Source organism: Squalius cephalus, assembly GCF_949319135.1.
Source record: "Squalius cephalus genome assembly, chromosome: 6".
Classification (NCBI taxonomy): Eukaryota; Metazoa; Chordata; class Actinopteri; order Cypriniformes; family Leuciscidae; genus Squalius; species Squalius cephalus.
Genome location: NC_137127.1, coordinates 44,173,198 through 44,195,914, shown reverse-complemented (window position 1 = coordinate 44,195,914; position 22,717 = coordinate 44,173,198). Strand labels below are relative to the sequence as shown.

Below are 22,717 nucleotides of genomic sequence, written 5' to 3'. Positions count from 1 at the left end.
AATAGCCCATTCGACTTCTGTGTTGTCGGCCCTATAATTGTGAAAAATGAAGATAATTTCTATATTTATGTTCCATCGAGGAAATACAGGTTTGGAACAACATGAAGATGAGTAAATGATGACAATTTCCACTTTTGAGTGCACTATCCCTTTAAAACTAAAGCTGTGTATTGTAGCGACAAAACACACTAATATATAGGGGACATTTGAATGATTCTAATTATATTTAAAGTGCCTATAATGTATAAACATAGGTTACCAGGTTATTTGTCTTTGTTATGTTTTGAGTTCTGTTGAATTTCAATTATTTAACTAAAAGAAAGAAGTCCAGCAAAAGAGAGAGTGCAAGAGGGTTTCAGAAGGTGACGACATAAGGTATGAAATACTTACCAGAACTGACAGATCTAAATGAAAAAGGGAAAGAATAATGGTCCATCATTAATAAGTAACTGCAGGAAGTAATGCAGGACTAATGAGTAGTTTCACATTAACACTTCAGCTACTAACTAATATGGAAACAAGCTTAACTAATCAGTAAGTATCAAATTTAGGACTAAGATATAGTTACTTATTAGGTAATCAATAATTACTTAATGAGATTGGCATCATTAAGAACTAATAGGAAATTATGACAAATTATAAAGAATTACTTATTAATTACTAATCACAACATTAACGTGTCTGAGACGTTAGCAATTGTCTTTTTTCACTTTCAATGTGGTCATAAAATGCATCACTAATTACTCAGGGGTTATACTCACTATGCAGGAACATCTTTTCACTTTAAAATAATAGTCCAGATCACTAGTAGTTACTGCATAGTGACTAAGTAACACCTGAGTAATTAGTGATGTATTTTATGACTATATTCAGAGTAAAAATGATGACTGATTATGTCTCGGACACACGATAATGTTCTTTATAATGTGTCAGTTAGTTTTGAGGCTAATCTCATAAAGTAATTATTGATTACCTAATAAGGAACTATCTCCTAAATTCGATATTACTTACTGGATAAGCTTGTTTCTATATTAGTTAATAGTAGCTGAAGTGTTAATGTTGTACTACTCATTAGTCCTGCATTACTAGTTACTTTGTAGCCTAATGACGGACCATTATACTAAAGTGTTACCTGAGAAAGCTCTAATGAATTATGTGTTGGCGCGTGTGCGTGTCCTCTTCGTGCGTAAGCATAAAAGCACTGACGTTATGCACGCTCGGCTATTGGTCAGCTGGTGGCACGCACTAGATTGCGGAGGCTCTGCGTTGCTTTGCCAGTGAACGCACAACGCAGCCTGCGCTATGAGGAGACACGGAGGTGTAGCGTGACGCTCACTTTAACGGAGCACATGAAACGTACATGGGATTAATAGCTTACGCTGCAAATCTACGATGCTCTGTATTCGGATATGCTGTTTTAAAACGACGTGGTGACATGGATATCATAATTTCTAAACAGTCCAAAATCCTCATGAAGGTTAAAGCTAAAATCCTTCAGCCCAGCAGCATCTTCTCAACCTACGACAGCTGGAATTGTGTGATTCGTGACATCGCATCAGCATGATGAGGGAAATGACTGGCACGCTGTAAAGGTAAGGTGATACAAAGAAACAAAAGATTGGTTGTTTATGATTTTAGAAGATAAATATTAGCATATCAAACCACAAAAAGAATCGATGCACATAATCCCCCCTCCCCGAGGTTACATCTGTGTGGGCAAGTATTAGTTAATGACAGACTCCCGATTTGGTGCAAGTGATGCGATCACGTAGTGTGTGTGTAGACTACGTAACGCAGCGTCCTCCGATCATCGTGACATAGTTTGGGACATGCGAAATAAATTTAAGAAAAATGTACAATACTGTAATAGTATACAATAAAAGATTAAAGTGTTAAATGTACTAATAAAAAACATAATCAAATAAAACAGTCTGTAAATACAATTATAATTACAACATATTATATAGGCCTATATATATGCATACATTGATACATCTGTGTGTATGTATATATATATATATATATATATATATATATATATATATATATATATATATATATATGCATACATACTGTATATTCTGTATATGCATACACTCACATACACACATAATAATATATATATATATATATACACATATATTATATAAACACAATGTTAGATGCGATTAATCATGATTAATCGATTTGACCACTAATATATAATAAAATTTAAATAGAACGAAGAAAGAACAATCTTTTTGTGGTTTGATATGATAATATCTTTTATAATAGTTGTAAGTATAAAAATAAAAACATTATACATATTGTATGTGTATTTTATTGAATATTACAATATTCTACAATTACAGTGTGTATATAACTATGAAACACAGTAAACTATAATAGAAATATAAACTACAAAATTGTAATTATAATAAAATTAATAAAATAAATAAATAAAATAAATAATTAAAATACATATTTTCGATTTCGATTTTAATATATATATATATATATATATATATACATACTCGGACATTGAGGACTGATGTGAACACAAGGCAAATTCATTTCAAATGAAAAAGGCATGGTAAATAAATTAACTTTTAAATTTTATATGAAGACAATTTGCCATGAACTAAATTAATATTTGAGCCGGTACTTGTTTTTGTATTGACCTTTAATTATCAGATATCAAACTAACATAAAGATATATGCCATTTGCATTCCATGGCTGAATAATAAAAGATGTGCTGTAACAGAAACATTTTAAGATTTTGACATCCTAAATGCCATTTTTACCCACCACAGCATCTGATAGTATTGCCCCAAGAAGAATGCTGCAACAGAACAACAACAATAACTGCTTGGAAATGGCCCATCGGGAGCTACTGCATGAATGCCGAAGAACCAATGTCTCATTGACCAGTGCCCTTGAGTTTGGAGCCATACCCCTGATTAAAGGCCTGAGAGCGTGGGCTGTGAGTGGTGGCTACTCTAAAGCCAGGAGGAAGGCTGCTAATGGATCTCGGGCACAGGGCACATGCCAACAGCCTCCTGAAGACAGGGTGGGGCAGAGAAGCTGGTCAGGTCAGGTTAGCAGTGGCTATGGGCACACATTGGACAGTACAAATAGTGCAGCGAGAGCTCCAGGGGTCAGGCAAGGCGGTCTTGGCGCTCTTGTAACTGTGGCCACTTTGAAAGGCACTGAGGGGGGCAGGCAGACTCAGACTCGCTGCCTCTTTCTCAAGGCCCAGGGACGAGGCAGCTACATCTGTGCTGTTGGAAACCGAGGGGCTGGAGCGAGAGTCACAGGTCCACGGACTCACACTGTCATTCTGGAGGGGACAAAAGAAGAGCTTATATGTTCCTCTAGGGGGCAGAGGGTGAGCCATGATGGGACAGACGATGGAGGATTATTCAAGGCCAAGCCCAGGGCCATTAGAAAATGGAGGAAGTGCAGTAAAACGACAGGCTCGGCAGAGAGAAGAACAACAGCTCACGGCAAAAAGGAAATCGCCAATCAGCACTGTGAGCCGGAACATGGTGGCCAAAAAAATGCAGTTATTACAGACACGCAGACACTTAACGTAGCACCAGGTACAACAATAACACAATGCCAGAAAGGTACCAGTGCTAGCTATCCAAGTCAGGAAGATATCAATGAGTTGGGCAAAGACAAAAGGGCTAATTCCCCCGTATCGATGAAAACTGTTGCACCCGAGAGCATGGACCCACAAACCTGCTGCTCTGCTGCCAAACCATGTGCCAAACCAGGTGAGCAGGTTGAAGCTGATATGAGCATTAATCAATCCGATAACTGTTCTGAAATAGATGAAGGATCCAGTTGTGCCAATGGTGATGCACAAGGAGACACTAAGGTTAGTAAATGTGACCTTGAATCAAATGATCACCAGAACAATCATAACTTTGTTGCTGATGTGCCAAACCTAGGATCACCTGTAGCATCTGAGGCTGCTCATACGAACTTCGAAAGTCTAGAAATAAAATCAACCACAACAAACTGTAATAATGAGCCATGCATAGATCATTCTTCCATTAAAACTCCCTCTGAAGTCCCTGTCAGCATTGAGAAGAATCAAGAATCCAGGCCAGATGAGCGCCTAATGGAGCGTGAGAATCTACATTCGGTGGAGAATCGCGATCTCACAACTCAGAGAGACGGATCTCCAGAAACAAAGAGTACAGTCATGCTGGAGGGCCGCACTCCAGTGGGTGTTGAATGTAGCACTACGCAGAAGAAGTGGAGGCCGCCCATGTGCTCACCTCAGCATTGGGAGGAATTAATCACAGAGCATGGGGAACTTGAAGTTCAGCAGTCTGACAAATCCTCTTCACGAGGCTTTAGCACACCAACAACCAATATAACTGTAACCACTATTCACTCCCAGCCTAATCCTGCCCCTACCACCACTGCAGCCATAGCAACAGCCATCCCAGCATTAAGCAATGGGGAGGTGGGGGCTAGAGGTGGAGACTTGCTGCCTCTGGTGAACTCAGAGTCGCTATCAGAGCTGGCAAGAGTTGACGACAGGGACAAGGTGGCCACTGACGAGGGGTCTCTTGATGTGGGCGAGGAGGATGAGGATGAGTTTGGGGCTTTCATGCAGGCAGGTGGGATGGACGGGTTCAGTGACGTCCAACAGTTGGCTGCGGGAGAGGATTACAACTGTGGTAAGTAAACTGTCTTGAAAGTATGATTACATTAAGTCACTTAAGACGGAAAGTACAGTAAGTTCTCTTCTAGAGCAGGAACCTGGCTTAGTTTGGGTTTGTGTGAGCAGATAAACATGCAGTTCCAGTGTTCCAGTACTAAATAGTCTGTCTGGATTGACCTGGATTCCTGCAGACCCCCTCGCTTCCCCCGACCTCATGTGAAGATATTAATTATTTAAAGCACTGCTTGGAATTCCTACCCCCTCATCCCTTCACTACCCCTGTTGCCGTGTACCAGCCTAAGGCAGGAGGCAGCATTAAAATGGCATGCAAACACAAGGCCAATGGGACAAGAGGAGAGGCCAACCTCCATAATGCCAAAGGCAGTGTGTCTAGAGGGAATGGCTTGATCAAAACAGAGGACAAACACAGCATTATTTATTCATATACTATGTCTTCTGCCCATAATTTTTGGTCAAAACCAAATACTTTTCCCCTTTATAATCTTAGAGGCTTAAATTCATTTTTGGCAGCCACTGTGTAATCATAATCCGCAGGATTAATCCTGCTCTCTAAAAAGGTGAAAACCAGATGATTCAGGTAACATAAACAGGTTTAACCTACTTTTTATTTTTTAGGTCATGCAAGGCAATCTTTTATATGACAAATAAGTTATTTGTGGAAGGCATTTACCATCTCTTTTCATTGGAATAATGTGCCTGCCGTGACATTTTAGCAAAATGATGTGACTACTTGCACATTTCGCGATACTTTCAAGTTAAATGTTCAGTGAGTGGTGCTAAAAGCATGTTCAGTTTTAACTGAAACTGATGAACATGAATCTGGTAACATTTTTTACATTTGCTGTAGTACGGCAGTGAGTGCTGCTAAAAGGTTAATGCTTAAGGTTAATTGCATTTGAAAATAACATCTACAGTACCATTTCAAAAACCAGCAGCATTAAACCCTAAACCTTTAACCTAACCTATTGTGTTAACACAAGCAAGCTTTAGATAAAAACACAGTTTCTGAAGCAACCATGCCATCTACATTGCTTATATAAGTTTTTTAGCTCTTATCTGGACTATATTCGAATGCTCAGATGCAATGCCATGTGAGCAACCAAGAAAGTTTACTATACAGAAAAGCCAAACATATGGAGCCAGTTATGTGATGCAAACATCACAATGTATTAGTTTGCAAATCATGCTCTCTATGGTAAGTGTTTTGAGTTCATAACATGCTAGAACCGTGTGAAAAGTCGTTATTAATCAATGATCTGCCCCTGTAATCATAATTTGTGTGAAATGGATTAACATTTGTTGGTGTTTCACTGTATGTTGGTACTAGAGGCACATTTTCCCCAAATGAGCCTTTGTTGTACCTTTCAACAATGGTCTAAAAATAACTAATTATTCACTTTGTTCACAGAGTGTACAAAAACAGAGAACTGAAGAATGGTTAAACACTTTCACGTCCTGTCAGTTATTGCACATGTCTATGATGCTAGAGATTGAGAAACCTTTCCACCGCAGTTAGCAGAAGCTCTTTGCATTAACATAACACCTACTGGTCTTGTTAGGAGTTTTTGCATGAGATCCAAGAAAATGAAACTTTAAAGACTTACATGAATCCTCATCTCCTCTCAGAGGGATGCGCAAGTTCCACTGATGCAAATGAACCCGCATCCTGGGCATCTGATTGGACGGCAGACCAATCCTTCCAGCAGTCAGAGAGCACATGGATTGCCTTCAGCCAGGAGACTGTGGAGCAGAAGATAGTGCCTGGTGGCCAGTGGTGGCCTTCTACCGAAAAGCCAAACCTTTCCCTCTCTCCTCTCCATAATGTGGTAAAGATTTATATTTATATTTATGTGGTAAAGAGTTATAATAATTCTGTTTTCAGTTTAAGACACTAAAACCGTTTAGTGACTAATGCTGCCCTCACGTGTAATCAGAAATGTCCTACTTCCCACTTTTGAAGATTGTGAGCTCTTCACATTCAAATGCTTTGTTGTCGGAAAGAACAGGAATCATGGAGGACACCAGGTTTATTCTTGCCTGTTTATTGGGAATATCTTATTTGAGCCAAAATGATATTTAGCGTCCCATTCATTGGCAACCATATAAAAATTCACCGCACTATCTACATCGTCAGCTTACTGACAATTCTGGAATTTCGCTCAAATACAGGCTATTTCACTGTGTATAAAACATACATGCTTTAAATTATTATATGTAAATATGCACTACTTAAAGACAAGACAAGGCAATGTAGCTGTTGTGGAAAAAAACTAATGAAGAATACCAGTCACAGCATGAAGTCCACAGTTTAAGTCCCCATGAAATCAAAATTGAAGTATTTTGGCTTTTAATATGAATACTTTAGCCTTACTGTTATCTATGAGCTAGTGTGCTCCAAAATAACGACAAAAGTCGCATTTTGAGTTCAAAACGCTTCACTTCAGCTTCTCATCAGATTTTCTGTCCAATCAAATGCTCTCTAGAATCTGAAGCTCCGCCCCCTACCTACAACAGACGCTGAAGCTGCGGCTAAAATCAGTCACATTCACTATTTTCTACATGGTGAATGGCACATAGTGCACTATATAGGGGATAGGGATAGTGTATTTCATACAGTGTTTTCCATTGGGGCGAATGAAGACTGATTTCACGTTAGTGTCACTGAACCGCCACAGTGCGCACAGTCTGCTCCGGTCCAGAGACACGAGAGCACAGAGCAAATGTATCGGACCCATTTGAATTCTGCACAGAATGCTAAATTTTAAAGTGATATAGAGGAGATTAGGCGGATAAATGGTTTGAGATTAGGAGGAAACTTTACCAAGCTCAACAGCTCTCGCCGAGCTGTGATATAAACTAAACGCTACTGGCTATTTAAAAAAAGGGAGGAGCTGTTCGATATGTCCCGACCTGTCTTCCTGTTTCTGTGGAAATTACATCAACACATAATGCCGCACATTTTAAGGCACTTCAGTGGGCCTTTAAAGGTTATGCCCCACCCAACTTGGGAACATGGATATCAAAATGATCCCTGAGTCGTATCCTAGTGGTAAATACGACTTGAGAGGGTGTTCATGTCCACTTTTTAACTAGGAAATCCATATTTACGATAATTCCCATAGCACGTGAAGGAAGCGTAAGTATGTAGTGGTGCAGGGATGATGTCAGAACCACGAAGACTGATTCGCCAGTGGTTTATAATGGGTTTTTTCAATTTATGGGTTAAATAAGGTCTGTAGTAAACATAACTTGATGACACTTGAACATTTTACTCTACAACTCTAAATTACACACACCCATATCGAAAACACGATTTCTGAAGCTGTAATTTTTATTTTAAAAAACATGTTTCTAACAAGTAACTAGATAAGAACGTTTGGGGGGTGCGCAGTTTACATTGTAGAGCAAATAATTCAAGTATCGTCAGGTTATGTTTACCACAGACCTCATTGCACACATAAATTGAAGAACCCTATAGTAAAATGTCGAGGGAACCACTGGTGAATGAGTTTTGACTGCAACCCCTTTGTGTAGGGGTCCCAAACATCCTGACATAATGAATGTTCATTATCCCACTTATTAGACTACTTAAAGGAGTCATGACCTGCAATTTTCACTTTTCCACGAGAATCAATGTATGTTATGATTGCCTAACGATTATACACTGGCCGGGAAGCCGATATTTAAAAGTGAAGCGTTCGTTTACCCCAGGGTTCATAAACCAGCGCGCGTGCACGCGCACTCAAATACGAGATTTTGATTTCAGCCCCGACTTGACGTCATGACGGGGCAGGATATACCATATATGGACACCGCAGACCTGCCGCAGGAAGTGCGCCCTGGCGCCCCTCCTCCCCTCATATTCAGTCGAGAAAGAAGCAGAAACGTAGTGCACACTGAGTTGCCCTGTTGTTGACTGCCAGAATCAACATGTAAAACGTGTTTTCTCTCCCAAGAACGGACCAAGCTGTCAGGGACCAGTGGATTAAATTCATTTTTAATGACGCGGTTCCTACAACCCTTCCCACTGGCTTAACGTTATGTGTCTGTGCTAACTAAACATTTTACGCCGGAATCCTTCACAAATTTGAGGCAATATCAGGCGAAGCTCGGGAAAAAGGGGCCATTTTCAACAATCAGACACTTGCCTGCAATTGAAACAGTAAGAATGTGTTTTTATTGCTCTACTCTGTGTAACAAACACGGGAGTATTAGCTTCGAGGTAAACATGGGGAATGGCTGCTAACGTTACTTTGCAAACAACAAATGACTGAGATCATCATGAATTCGGCTATTGTATATTGATTGCCTAACGCTTATATATGAGGCGCCGTCTAGTTTGTGTGTGTGTGTGTGTGTGTGTGTGTGTGCTCGCGTCTCATATGAGTATGTGCGCGAGTTTGTGTGTGTGTGCGCTCGCGTCTCATATGAGTATGTGCGTGGAGAGTTCATATACATGTATGTGTGACTACTTAGTATGTATGCAAGCGTGTTTCATATATGTGTGCGTGAATGAAGTTTGATTTAAGCCCTAAACGGCGCCTCATACTTATACACTGGCCGGTCGCGGCCAGGTCGGGTTCATTCATAATTTGCGCCATGATGTCATTTTGTAATGATATGCTAAAGCGTCACCTGCGTTGTCAACCCCCTCCTTCCTGCCACCAATCAACGCGCCCCTCATTTGCATTATTAAAATGACTGTCCACGACAGCCAAAATATCGCATCAGATCTCGCGAGACAATAATGCCTTCAGAAATAAGGGTCTGAGGAGCTCTGTGTTCATTTTTTTTCCACTTTTCTTTTTTAGAAGGGCCTGAAAGACTATAATACAGCAGTAGGTATCCAAGGTAATACTAGGTCATGACTCCTTTAACAAATATATAAATGTGAAATTACTTATTATTATAACCATGTGATATATGAAAGAAATTGTACAGTTTAGCGGTCATTATACATAAAGATTTTACCAGAAATATGCAGTATGTCCGAAATATTCCAAAGAGCCATGATACAATGACATACTATTTCTCATCTTCTACAAACATTCATACTAATATATCTTTAAACTCAAGAATGTTGTTGTAAGCCTATAAATGTAGCTAAAACTCATTCAAAACTCATCACTGTTGAGCGTTGATGACTAATGATCCTCACTGTTTGTGTGTGTAGTCAAATGTCTTTCTAGAGGCCTTTCCCTCTGACGAGTCTCGCTGTGAAGATCCTGAATACATTCCTACACTAAAGCAGCTTCTGCGAGGACCAGCTGAAAACAGCAATATAGGGGAGCACAAGTATGTTGCATTATTTGTAGTTGGGCTGCGCTAATTATGGCATTATTATTTATAAAGTTATAATAGTTACTATTAGGGATTTTTCAGCTCATCAGCTGGTAAGAAAAACATGCATAATGTGCAGTGCTTGGGAGGCTCCGGGAACAGTTTGAAAACCCCTGCCATATATAATAATCATCTATTGCCACCTTGTGGTAATACAAGATACTACTGCATTGCATCAGATAAAAAACAAAGGCCTGACTGTTTTGCATGAAATTCTGCATTTCATCCTCTTGAGATGACGGAAAATGTAAAAACAAATCTTTCTTTGATGATTTTACATATAATAATGGTATTTGTTTTTCTTGTTACATGCTTTAAAACTCCGGGTTAATCATTTTGCTTTGGCCCAAAGGGAACAGAGCTTACTTGATGGCCTCCAGGATCTGGACCGGATGATTGGTGTGAAATATAAGAGGGCGGAGTCAATGTCCTGTAAACTTCTCCTCCAGTCACTGCATCTGGAACGTCCCAGCTCTGTGAGTTTGCTGTAATGAATGATGAAAACACTGTAATAATATATTGCAAAAACTTGATATTAAAACCGAACCCTTTTGAGCTTTTGCCACATCAATCCCTAGTAATGTTATTTAAAGTAGAACATATTATAAACAGGGCTTGGTATTTGTGTATTTGCAGTATAGTATAGTGTAGTATAGTATATTTACTCTGTATATTTGTATGTTTTCAATATTATAACCACATAATCATCCTTTTCTACCTCAGGAATGTGTGGCAGTTCGACTGAAGACCAGTTCCAGGTTTTCTCCAAATCTCCCAACATCCAACCAGCAGTTAGCTGCTAATGCTAAGAGAAGACTGTCATACGACTTCAACAGAAATATCAAGACTTAGTCTCTATATCTGCTGAAACATCTTTGACCTATGCTTCCTTGAAAAAAGGAAATTCAGCGGAGAGGAATAATAATACGTGTTGAAAAACTGAATTTCCCTGGATTGAATTCTATTCTAGGTTTATTTAAAGTGTATTTCTTCTTTCAATGTCTGTTCTCACTCAGTGTCTGGTAGAGATTCTGTTTCTCATTCAGCTGTGTATCCAGAAACACAAGACTTGCGTTCAACCAAATATATGTTTTTCAGTATGTCAGCATATTAGGGTTAAATTAGGACAAATATACTAAAATGTCAAGTTAAAAAAAAACTTTGTCTAATTGTTTAGTTCAGGTGTAAGGAGACTTGTGCAGCATTGAGTCTGGTTATTGGACCTATTTTTATCAAATATTACAGTATGCTGTTTTTGTATTGCTTTCAATCTATGGATTACATATGCTAGAATAAGATTGTTTTGCTGGAGTCATGGCGAACATGTAGATTCAAATATGGCCTTTCATGTCGGCAAAAATAAATGAAAAAAATTTAAATAAACAAAAAATATATATATTTTGATGGGGGGAGAGAGAAAGATTACAAGTACTTTCTGCCCCCAAAAGGCTCTCCTTCACCTGAAAATTGTCAAAAGCTAGCAAATTTCCACAAAATGTATTTTCATACACCACCTCACAGAGAAATCCATTTTCTTGTTTCCATGTCTTTTCTCCCTGTGATTGAAGTACTAAATATGACACTGTAGTGTACCATTTTTAACTCCTGAAGAATAGAGACCATATTTTCAGAAGTGTTTTAAAATTAATGTTAACATTTTAAATTGAACCTGTAAGCTTGTTTGTTGATTGATGTAATTAAAACACCTTTAAGGACTGAATGAAGCGGACAACTGAGGGTTTCATAAGCGGCCTGAGCACATGTGAACTGCATCAACCTATGAACACAAATTAACTTCAGGTCATTTTGATTATCTGCACATATTATTTAGTTCCAGTTATGCCATCAAAACACTTGAGGACATCTCCTTTGGACAGAGATGTAACAAGAGGAAACTTTGGAAATGAATGGGTTAACTTTGACTAATCAGAATGACTTGGCTGGTTGTTTACCAGGATAATAGTTCGCTGTCTCCAACTGTTCACACTGCTGTCCTCATGAGTTTATATGAGGTCTGTTTATTGAAGCGTGGATATGAACAGAAATGCACTAAACTGTTTTGACTGAGACTGCAGCTATTTCTATCCCCTCAGTGACATGTGACTCTCTCCCTCACTTCATCTTCATCACGGGTTTGTTTTTCTTTCTGTGTTATTTTGTATTTCAAGGTCTCATTTATTGGTCTGAACTAAGTGTCGTTGTGACGGGCGCAGTCACAGTGCAAAACATGTCCCATATTGCTGTAATACACCCTATGCAAATTAATCCAAACCCCTGCATCAGTAACTTATGAATAAACGTTTACAGCCTATCTGTAAAACCAATGTCTTCTTAAGGCAAGACACCCCAGGTGAATAGGGTAAAAGGATAAACTAATAGATATCACCTTACTTCCCCAGTTGATTAATTACATTAAGAATTGCAAACGTTTTTTGTATTACAAGTTTTCTGAAATGTTTAAATATGCAAATGAGGCAATATCTAATTAAATATCCACCAATTTGCATACATTTCTAGAACAAAAATCAGAACTTTGGGTAAAGCCAGGTTCAAAACTCTTGTTTCATTTTTCAAGATTTTTATAGGATTTTGGATATCTCTTTTTATCACTTCATAAATCAGAAAATACTGTCAACAGCCAGAAAAAGAAATGTTGTATAAAATATGGCAAATTATATATGAACAAACCCCTCTGTAAAAAACCTTCAGAATATAGAATAATACTGGTAATTGGTGTATGTAAAAGTGCTGCTGAAGTGGAGATTTCTGACTCAGCGTAAGAGAAACAACTCATTTTGAGAAAATGGCCTTTAAAGATATGCAGTGTAATTGAAATCACAGACACAAATAGATAAAGTGCTATAAAACATACACTTAAAATTGTATTTTGGATGTTTTCTTCTCACTAATCTGAAAAAAAAAGAAAAAAAAAACACTTTATGAAAAGGCTAAAAAGCCCAAAAATCTTAAAATCTATGGAAGCTTGTTCCCGCCACAGAATAAAAAAATTTAAAAAAAAGTAATTTTCATAATTTTTTTCCTCAGAATTGGATTTTATTTTGGAAGCTTGTTTCCACCACACTGAATAAAGCAAAGAAAAAGTAATTGCGACTTTTTATCTCACAATTCTGACTTTTTTTTCATACAATTGCGAGATATAAAGCCAGGATCGCGAGAAAAAATTTAGAGTTGCAAGATATAAACTAGCAATTGCAAGAGAGAAAAAAGTGAGTGATCTAAACATCGTGGAGCTCAAGAAGGGGCGACCAACTTCATGTAGAACAAAACAGCTTTTTCCTAAAAGACTAAAATGACTGAAGACTTCATCTCATGTATTTCATCATTTCATCTCATCATTTTAATGAGAAATACTATTCATTTCTGTAGTAGGTGTAATACTTTTTAAAGTACTGAGTACACCTTTAAGATTCTTGGCACTTGGGAGCACTTGATAGTAATCACACTATGTGTATAATGGATTTCTCTGCTGGGTGTAAATGAAAGAGCTCGTGTGAAGTTTGTTCTGCACTTTACAAACCCACAAAATTCAAAGCATGAACCCATGTGACTGAGTGAGTACAGTTATTTCCTGGCCACCGTGGCCAACTTCTGTCAGAGGGTGGAGTTTAATCAGTCGAACACATCCCTGCAACAAATTAAGAATCACTTTCACCGCGTTACTCTCAAATCCCACCATGTCCACGGCGTTCAGGTCCTGCTTTGTGCTCAGCGGCTTCATCCTAGCGTACATCACTTACTTGATACTGGGAGCGCTTGTTTTCTCTGCCATCGAGCGGCCCGTCGAAAACACCCTGAAATCAGACCTGGACTCCCTGAAAGCTGAGTTCCTCAACCTGAGCTGCATCAACGCTACGGCCCTTGAAGGTTTCTTAGAAAGAGTTTTAAAAGCGAATAAATACGGCGTGTCGATCCTTGAAAATGCCTCGCTCCATACAAACTGGGATTTGGCGTCTTCTCTGTTCTTTGCCAACACGATGGTCACGACAGTGGGTGAGTTTCACAGGAACAGAGTTTAATTAATTGATGTTGCGCTTGTTTGATACATCATATTGGATATTTATACGTTTAGCAGCCCCTTAAATCTGACTCGAGTGTAGAATTCTGTGTAGAACACCACAAACATTCGAAGTTCTGCAAAACAACGTTCCAAAGTTCGCCAGAACTGAACATCCTAGAGTTTACTGTAACTGTGTAAACAATAGAGTGGAGTAGCATTTTCATTAAGAGACGGTTTCTTCAGAGTCATTCTTATTATGTAATGCTTTTGAAATATGTTACTTAACATCCTATTGCCAATATAAAGGTGTAGCAGACTTTTTAGGTACTTTATGAGACACAACTTTTTTTACGCAATGGCAAGACTAACAGGATGTTCAACAGGATGGAAATGTTGGCAAACATCAGGCCCCTTTTTTTGTGGAATCTCTTTCAAAAATATAAATGCAGAAATGTATTTTAATTCAACTTGACCTAAAAAGAAGTTTTTTTTTTTTTATTAATAAAGTGGATTAATCCCATGATTTTTGACCATTGTTTAGACTGCAGAATAAAACCGCATAGCCTAACAGGATGAAAATGGAGCATGCTTTTTTTTTTTTTTAAAGCAGCTAATTAATGTAATATTTCATATAAGTTGGCAGTTTTTCCATCTTAGTATTGAAAATATATATAAAATCCATATTTGGGTTTGCACACACACATTTTATATACTTTATTTGGTTCCACATTACAAGTCAAATTTCATTAGAAATCAAATTTTTTAAATAATCCAACAGATTAAAACAAATCAGCACATTGTTATGGATTAAACCGTTCTAAGGGTACAGGAAGCATCGCCTTTTCCAAACAAACATGCTTCCTATAGTTGCTGAGATTGAACAGTACTTTGCCAACTGTTAGGTTGTGTGTGTTGGCGCACACACACATATATACACAAGCTGGAATCAGATTGTAAATCACATGTTGAATGAATGTATTGCTTGGTACACAACCTCATTTCCATTTGTCAAATAGATGCATGTGATGGATGTGTATGGAATTCATATATTGTATCCATGCCTTAATGTCAGTATTTCATTAAAAGAAAAAGAAAAAAAAGATACTGATGTGATGACAACTCCGTTATTAAAAGGGTTATTTTCATATTCAGTTTTTTTAAATAGGCTATTTCTGGTTTAATGACATGGCCTATTGAAGGTCTGTGTTTTGATCAATGCACGTGATTGGTCTTGTAGTGGAAATTAGGCTAGTGTGGAATTTAGAGTGCAGTGTGTACATAACTTAAATATTTTTCATGTCCTTGTGAGGGGAGTTTAATTACATTAACTTACACATGTTTTTCATCCATTTTAACTTTAGCTGTCACATGCACCCAGAAGTGCTGCTGTTGATAGAGGAAGTAAAAAAAATTTGCATGGGAGGCAAATGTGAAACTAGTGTGCAGGAGAATCTATTACAGCTTATTTCATGATATTTGTTTTTGTCAAACCCGCATGAGTTTAGGCATAGTGCAGTTTGCTTTAACTGGGCTTCTCGGTTTATGTCCTGCAAATAGTATCATGGGAAATCAATCCTTTGACCTGTTTGTCTGTATAAAGCTTTCCTTTCATCGAGCACGTTAACCTGTGTAGCTGACCCTGCTCTGTATTAGATTACACTAACAGCTTTATGCAGTCAGGAAATCACATGCGTTGCAGAATTAGCAAGATAAAGGGGATATTTCAGCCAAAAAGATTCTGTCATCATTTACTCTCACTCATGTCGTTCCAAACCGGTATGACTTTTTCTTCTGTAGAAAATAGATTTTTATTTATGTATAAATTATACATTTTTTTTATCCATACAATGTCAGTGGGGTCCAAAGTTGTTTTTGTATACGGACATACACAGTTCAGTATATTGTCTTTTTTGTTCCACTGAAGAAAAAGGTTATACAGGTTTGGAACATCATGAAAGTGAGGAAATGATGTAAGAATCTTAATTTTTAGATGAACTATCCCAGATTCAAGTCAGAGCAAAATCTTTACCATGATATAAGTCATTTTTAAACACAAAAAGGAATGACATCACAATATATTTTGCCTGAAATCAGAGATGTTCCTATAATTAAAATGAAAGCCAAACCCTAGATTTTTCTACATCATCACTTAAATGACTGCTAATTTCATTAGGGAAATGTTATTATCAGATTATTGTCAAAAAACTCATATCAGACTCTTTGACAACCAGACTGATTGTATATTCATTTATGCTTTTTGAGAGTTGTTTACTCTACAATAAAACTGACTGACCATTATCTAAAATCTCCTGATAACGTCAGCCTTTTCACCTGCAACATCCGATCATATTCATTAATACTTTACTAACATCACTTATCCTCAAAAATACTGGCCAATATTTAAATATCTTAATTGCCTTCAACGCTCAAATGTGTGCTAGACAACCCTTTAAAGACAATATAGCCTAACTAGATCTAAATCACTCATATCATATCGTCATATTGCCCAGTGATAAAACTTGTTCTATATGGTGAAGCACTAAGGCATTATTTACCATTATGACTTTCTGTAAAGCTGTGTATTGTGAAAAGCGTTATAAATGTGACTTGACATGAAGTGTCGTTCCTGTTGGAAACATTCCCCTGCATTTCCCTCTCTTCCAGGATACGGCCACACTACGCCGCTCTCTGATGCGGGTAAAGCGTTCTCCATCGTGTACGCTTTGATCGGGGTGCCCTTCACCATGCTGGTGCTCACAGCCTGTGTCCAGCGCCTCATGCACCCCCTGACCTACAGGCCGATCTCCATGTGCCAGCAGCGGGCCGGCCTGCACCCCCGCGCAGCCGGTGTTGTGCACTTCATCGTACTGATGGTCCTGGTGGTGCTCGGCTTCTTCGTGATTCCTGCGCTGGTGTTCAGCGCCATAGAAGAATCGTGGTCTTTCTTGGACGCCTTCTACTTCTGCTTCATCTCCCTCTGCACTATTGGACTGGGGGACTTTGTGCCAGCAGAAAAGCCAGGACAGAGACTCAGAGCTTTGTACAAGATATCAGTCATGGGTAAGAGACTCGAATCTCCTCGAGTTTCCTTTCAGAGACCTTTTGGTTGAGCTCAAAGACAGGTGAGGGGTGTGAAAGGCTTTAACCAAGATAGGGCTTTTAAAGTTTTCAACAGAAAAGGCAAAAGTTCCCGAATTTAACAAAACATCAAATATAAACATTTAAATTTACTATATTTAAGTTATATATAAGTAGTATAAATTTGTAATGTTACACAATACACACACATATATACATACATGCATATATACACACGCATATATACACACACATATATACACACACATATATACATACACACACATATATACATACACACACATATATATACATACACATATATATGTGTATACATGTATGTATACACACACACAGGCTGCAGGCATTTAGTACATGGTTCATATAAGCGGCTCATGGCTATAAAAAAAATGGCTAGGTAGAAGGAAAAATATTAGGTGTAAAAAGTGAATTTCACCATTGTATCCAAGCAAGTCTCCTCTGAATGATTATTAAATATGATACATTAATACTAATTCAGCTGCACAATTTAATTTTATGCTTTGCTTATTTAATGTTTGGGTTTTATGGTTAGTGCCTGACCTCACAAATACTCTACTGGATGACCGGGCAAATAGTCCCACAGAAACACTCTTGTGGAAAGCTGTTATAGCGGCAAAGGGGAACCAACTTCATATAACTGTCTGTATTTATTTAGAATACGATCTCATGCATTTACTGTGTGTATGTTTCTCTCTTCGGCAAAGGTCTTAAACGATATTGTAACAATTTACTATATAGTTTTTGCCTATAGATTGCTAAAATTCTTTCTCTTCTCTTACAGCGTATCTGTTTTTGGTCCTTCGTACATTCCACAAACTTGCTAATATAATCTAATTCAGGGGTGCCCGCTAGAGGTGGGCGATACTGCAAATTTCGGTATCGATCCGATACCAAGTAAATACAGGGCCAGTATCGCCGATATCGATACCGATACCAATACTTTTTCATTTTAAAAGCATGCACTTGAACTTGTATGCACTTTCCTGTGCTAGAGCAGTGTGTCATGATTTATGAGGTGAATGCATCATTAATATGCTAAATCTGAATATGTTTTCATGACTACTAAATATTTTGTGATTTGTGCTCTCAACTCGCCTGTAATTAGTCAGTGACTTTTACAAAACTACCCTAATTATAGTAAAAGTACTATTGTACACTAGCCTACTGTTCAAAAGTTTGGGGTCTGTAAGATTTTTAATTCTCTTCTGCATTTATTTTATCAAAAATACAGTAAAAACTGTAATATTACAATTTAACATAGGCAATCTGTTTTCTATGCCATAGTAAACTGTAATTTATTCATGTGATCAAAGCTGAATTTTCGGCATCATTACTCCAGTCATGATGATATTTCATTTTAATATGCTGATTTGCTGGTCAGGAAACATTTCTTATTATTATTAATGTTGAAAACAGTTTCATATTTTTGTGGAAACCATGATACATTTTATGCAACATTATTTGATGAACAAAGTTGAAAGAACAGCATTTATATGAAGTAGATTTTTTTAACAGTGTAAAACCCTTGACTGTCACTTTTGATCAATTTAATGCATCGATCCTTGTTGAATAAAAATATTAATTTCATTAAAAAATCTTACTGACGTCAACATTTTGAAACGTTATGTACACTTTTGGTTTGTTTATTGCGAAATAACTCCCGATTGTTTATCTGTCATCTAAGCAAGGCTTCGTTTCCCAAACACACTGGTCCTGTGAGCTCAGCGAAGCACCAGCATCGAACGCTCTCTGTGATTGATTGGTTTCGTCTTGTATCCAAATGACTAGGAGAAAAAGTTCTCCTACACAATTATCTGCTAACATTCGCTTATTTTTTTCACTTAGAAGCTTATTTTACGCACTGAATTGCGTGATAAATTAATAAAAATGACTGGTAAAAAAACACACATTTGGATCGATATTTTTATGTGAGGATCGATCCTTTTCGATACCACGTCAGTATCGATAGTATCGATACTTCAGATCGATCTGCCCACCTCTAGTGCCCGCTCCTGCCGATCGACTGTCCTGCACAGTTCATCTCCAACCCTAATCAAACACACCTGCCTTTAATTTTCAAGTGATCCTGAAGACCTATATTGGTTGCTTCAGGTGTGTTTGATTAGGGTTGGAGATGAACTGTGCAGGACAGTCGATCGGCAGGAGCAGGATTGGGCACCCCTGATCTAATCTATCCAAGGCGACTTGGATGCAATTGTGAAATTGACCTTTTACCCCTAATATTTTATCCATGTGCCTGTCAATGTTATTATTGGCATTGGAAACTTATACATATCATACCAAGTGCCTGTGGGCTGGCGTTTAATATATGTTATATTATATTATAAATATAAATAATTTTTCCTTTCTGCTTCCCTTGTAAGTACTTGAAATGGTTATCTAAAATGAGTTCTCGTTCCTCTCTCTTCCAGTGTACCTGTTTGTGGGCTTGATGGTCATGTTCCTGGTCCTTCGCACATTCCACAAGCTTGCAGATGTGTACGGGTGGACCGCTTTCTTCCAGCTGCCAAGCTGCGAGGAGGAAGATGAGGATAAAGAGCCAATTATAGATCGCAAACCTGATGACGAATCGCCCGAGGCTGAGAAGGCCTCAATAAAGCAGCGGGATCCCAGCTCTCAAGTGTCCTACAACTCCATAAATGGATAAAATACTAGATCTTTCCTCATTCACATAAGATCACTTACTGTCGCAGTGTCCTGCACTTGTAAATTGTCTTTAGCAGCAGCTTGCCTCTGCAGAACCTCCGAGGTCAAGACAGTCGAGTGTGAACACGTGCAACACAACACAGCTCACTGTTGGGCAGAACAGCTTCTGATGTTATCTTGGAACAAAGCATCCGGGTGGATTGTAACATTTTCATGAACCAAATGATGTCGAAATTTGATCTTCAAGACTTTAGTAATGTTGCCATTCTTTTAGGAAATTGAAAACTTGCTCATTGTGTCCTACGTGTGAATCTTCTCTAGCATTGTTTTGTGTAGGATTTGTAACTGATTGCTATTTTCATATGCAGATATATTTCCAGACTATTAAATGTTTTTTTTTTTTTTTTGCTTGGACCAAGACCTCTCAGTTTGGACAATAGACACAGGAAGACAGTCCCGCCAGCCGTCCAGTATTGTATTGTTCATCGATGAGTTTGAAATGAAGTGAATCATTGTTTTCAGGGCTAGTTGATGGTGGTTTTTGATGTCCAGAAGTGTGGAGAACTTCAGATGCACTTTATAACTGGCTTTTTACACTTTATAATTGACAGCCAATGACTGTTATGCTGTACACGGTCTTTTTGTCTTTATTGTAGTACTGTACATACATTCATTATTCTTTGTGTCATTGTATAGTAAATGTCGGATGGTAGGGAACAAAAAGGGTGTCTGATATTCATGTCAGAACAAAAGGGGTTTTAAGAAATGCATGCACATAAAAAAAATAAAAACTGTTTTGGTAATTTGTGACTGTGTGATTAAATGTGTAGCTGTGGAGTTTCACACACACTCCACACATCCTGTATTATTTCTTAAGCACTTTAAATACAGGGGTTGGACAATGAAACTGAAACACTGGCCAATATAGTGTTGGAGGTTGCAATAGCACAACTGTACATGAACTATTGCAATCCACACAACATAATGGGAAACATAGAGTTAATAAAAAGAGGACAAATTGTTTTTGTCATCTGTGACTAGGACAGCAAGGTTTTGTGGTGCATTGAGAGCTATGGTATCTAGGATAATGTTGTCATACCATTATGTAGGACGAACCACATACAACAGGAGTAACTGTCAATGCAAGAGGAAGCTGTCTGAAAGGGATGTCCAGAGACTAACCTGGATTGTATCCAAAAAACACACTCATCTGCCCAACTCGACACTCCTGCTTCCACCAAAACTGTTGGTCGGGAGCTCCAGAGTCTATATTCATGGTCAGGTTGCTATAGCCAAACAACATTTACATTTATCATTTAGCAGACGCTTTTGTCCAAAGCGACTTACAATTTAGGACTAAATTAAGCGAGTCATCGTGAAGAGGCAAAAACAACGCAAGAAGTGCCCAAAAAAGGAAGTTCAGGCATTGTTCAGAGTAGCATAAACCCGATAAGGGAGGATTAAAGGAAAAGAAAATAATTTTTGAGTGCTCATGGAAGAGATGGGTTTTCAGCTGTCAACAATTGGTCACTCGTGCCAATGCCAACAGTTGGTTTCATTGTTGCCAACAGTGCAAATCTTGGGCTGTGGACACAACGTGAAACATGTATTGCTCTCTGATGAGTCCACCTTCACTGTCTTTCCCACAATCGTGGGAGTTACAGTATGGTAGCCTGGTTAAAACCAGACCATTCTCAGTAGTAACTGAGTTATGGTCTGGCAAAGCTCCATAGACAAATCATTTCCAAAGAGGCGTCACCAACGGACGTCGCTCAAATTCCTCTGGGCGCAGTTGGATAGACCTAAAACCAATCAGAGCGATCGTCATCATGTAAACCCATATGCTGCGTCCCAATTCGCCTAAGTTACACTACGCCATAAAAGTATGTACTCTTTTTGTGAAGAAAAGGTATTTACTTTTGAATGTGTAGCAAAAAAGTAGGCAAGCTTTGGGACATACTACTTCGTCATCTTTATCGGACGGATCTGTCGCGTGCATCCTGTCACTTAAACTGCCCTGTCAATCATCGTGTCACAGTTAAAATCCTCTATTAAATCTATTTTAATTTCCTCCCGTTTCGGAGAGAAATGTAGTAGCACGTTCATCTGCCAGTGGGTCTTTCATGGAGACTGTCCTCATGTGTTTGCAATTTGAATATAATAATGCATTTAAAAGTTGAACGGACGTCGCTCAAATGCCTCTGGGCGCAATTGGATAGACCTAAAACCAATCAGAGCGATCGTCATCGTGTAAAGCCCGCCTCAACGTTTCTGATTGGTGCCGCGATTTCCAGGCCATGGAAATGGGCTTGAATGAGCTCTTTGCCAGACTACTTCTCGAGCAAATCTGAATTTGCCGGAAGTTGTCTGGGTTTTCCCAGGCTAACAGTATGGAGAAACACCAAAGAAACTGAACACTCAGACTGTTTTGTTCCCAGAATGAAGCACAGGGCTGGATCAGTGATGGTTTGAGCTGCAAAATCATGGCGTTCCCTACTGTGCTTGATGGACGCCACTGCCAAGGACTACCAAACCATTCTGGAGGACCATGTGCACCTAATGGTTCAAACATTGAACACCCTGAAGCTGGAGCCGTGTATCAGCATGATAAATGCACCAATACACACAGAAAGACTTGTGACAATGGTTTGATGATCATGAAAGTGAAGTTGCACATCTCCCATGGCCTTCAGTCACCAGATCTGAATATTATCGAGACACTTTGGGGTATTTTTGGAGGAGTGAGTCAGGAAGTGTTTTCCTCCACCAGCATCATATAGTACCACTGTTCTGGGAGAGGAATGGCTCAAAATCCTTCTAATCCACCGTGAAGGACTTATATCTGTCATTCCCAAGACGAATTGATTCTGAATTGGCCGCAAAAGGAGGC

General features: G+C 38.5%; 3 protein-coding genes across 3 annotated transcripts in view; 2 read left to right on the top strand and 1 right to left on the bottom strand.

The window, feature by feature from the left end:
• lbhl (LBH regulator of WNT signaling pathway, like) overlaps positions 1–22,717 on the bottom strand; it is a 489,980-nt gene that overhangs the window by 374,516 nt on the left and 92,747 nt on the right. The gene's annotated exons all lie outside the window — the stretch shown is intronic.
• On the top strand, positions 1,242–12,935 carry LOC307160341 (uncharacterized protein). The gene is made up of 6 exons (XM_079874380.1): positions 1,242–1,592; positions 2,794–4,677; positions 6,309–6,508; positions 9,856–9,977; positions 10,375–10,498; positions 10,746–12,935. Exons 2-6 carry the CDS (start codon positions 2,820–2,822, stop codon positions 10,872–10,874), a joined length of 2,433 nt encoding a protein of 810 aa, XP_079730506.1. The 5' UTR covers positions 1,242–1,592; positions 2,794–2,819; the 3' UTR covers positions 10,875–12,935.
• kcnk6 (potassium channel, subfamily K, member 6) lies at positions 13,463–20,856 on the top strand. Its single transcript, XM_079874445.1, has 3 exons — positions 13,463–14,033; positions 16,705–17,100; positions 19,593–20,856. The coding sequence occupies exons 1-3, from the start codon at positions 13,718–13,720 to the stop codon at positions 19,826–19,828; spliced, it is 948 nt and encodes a 315-aa protein (XP_079730571.1). The 5' UTR covers positions 13,463–13,717; the 3' UTR covers positions 19,829–20,856.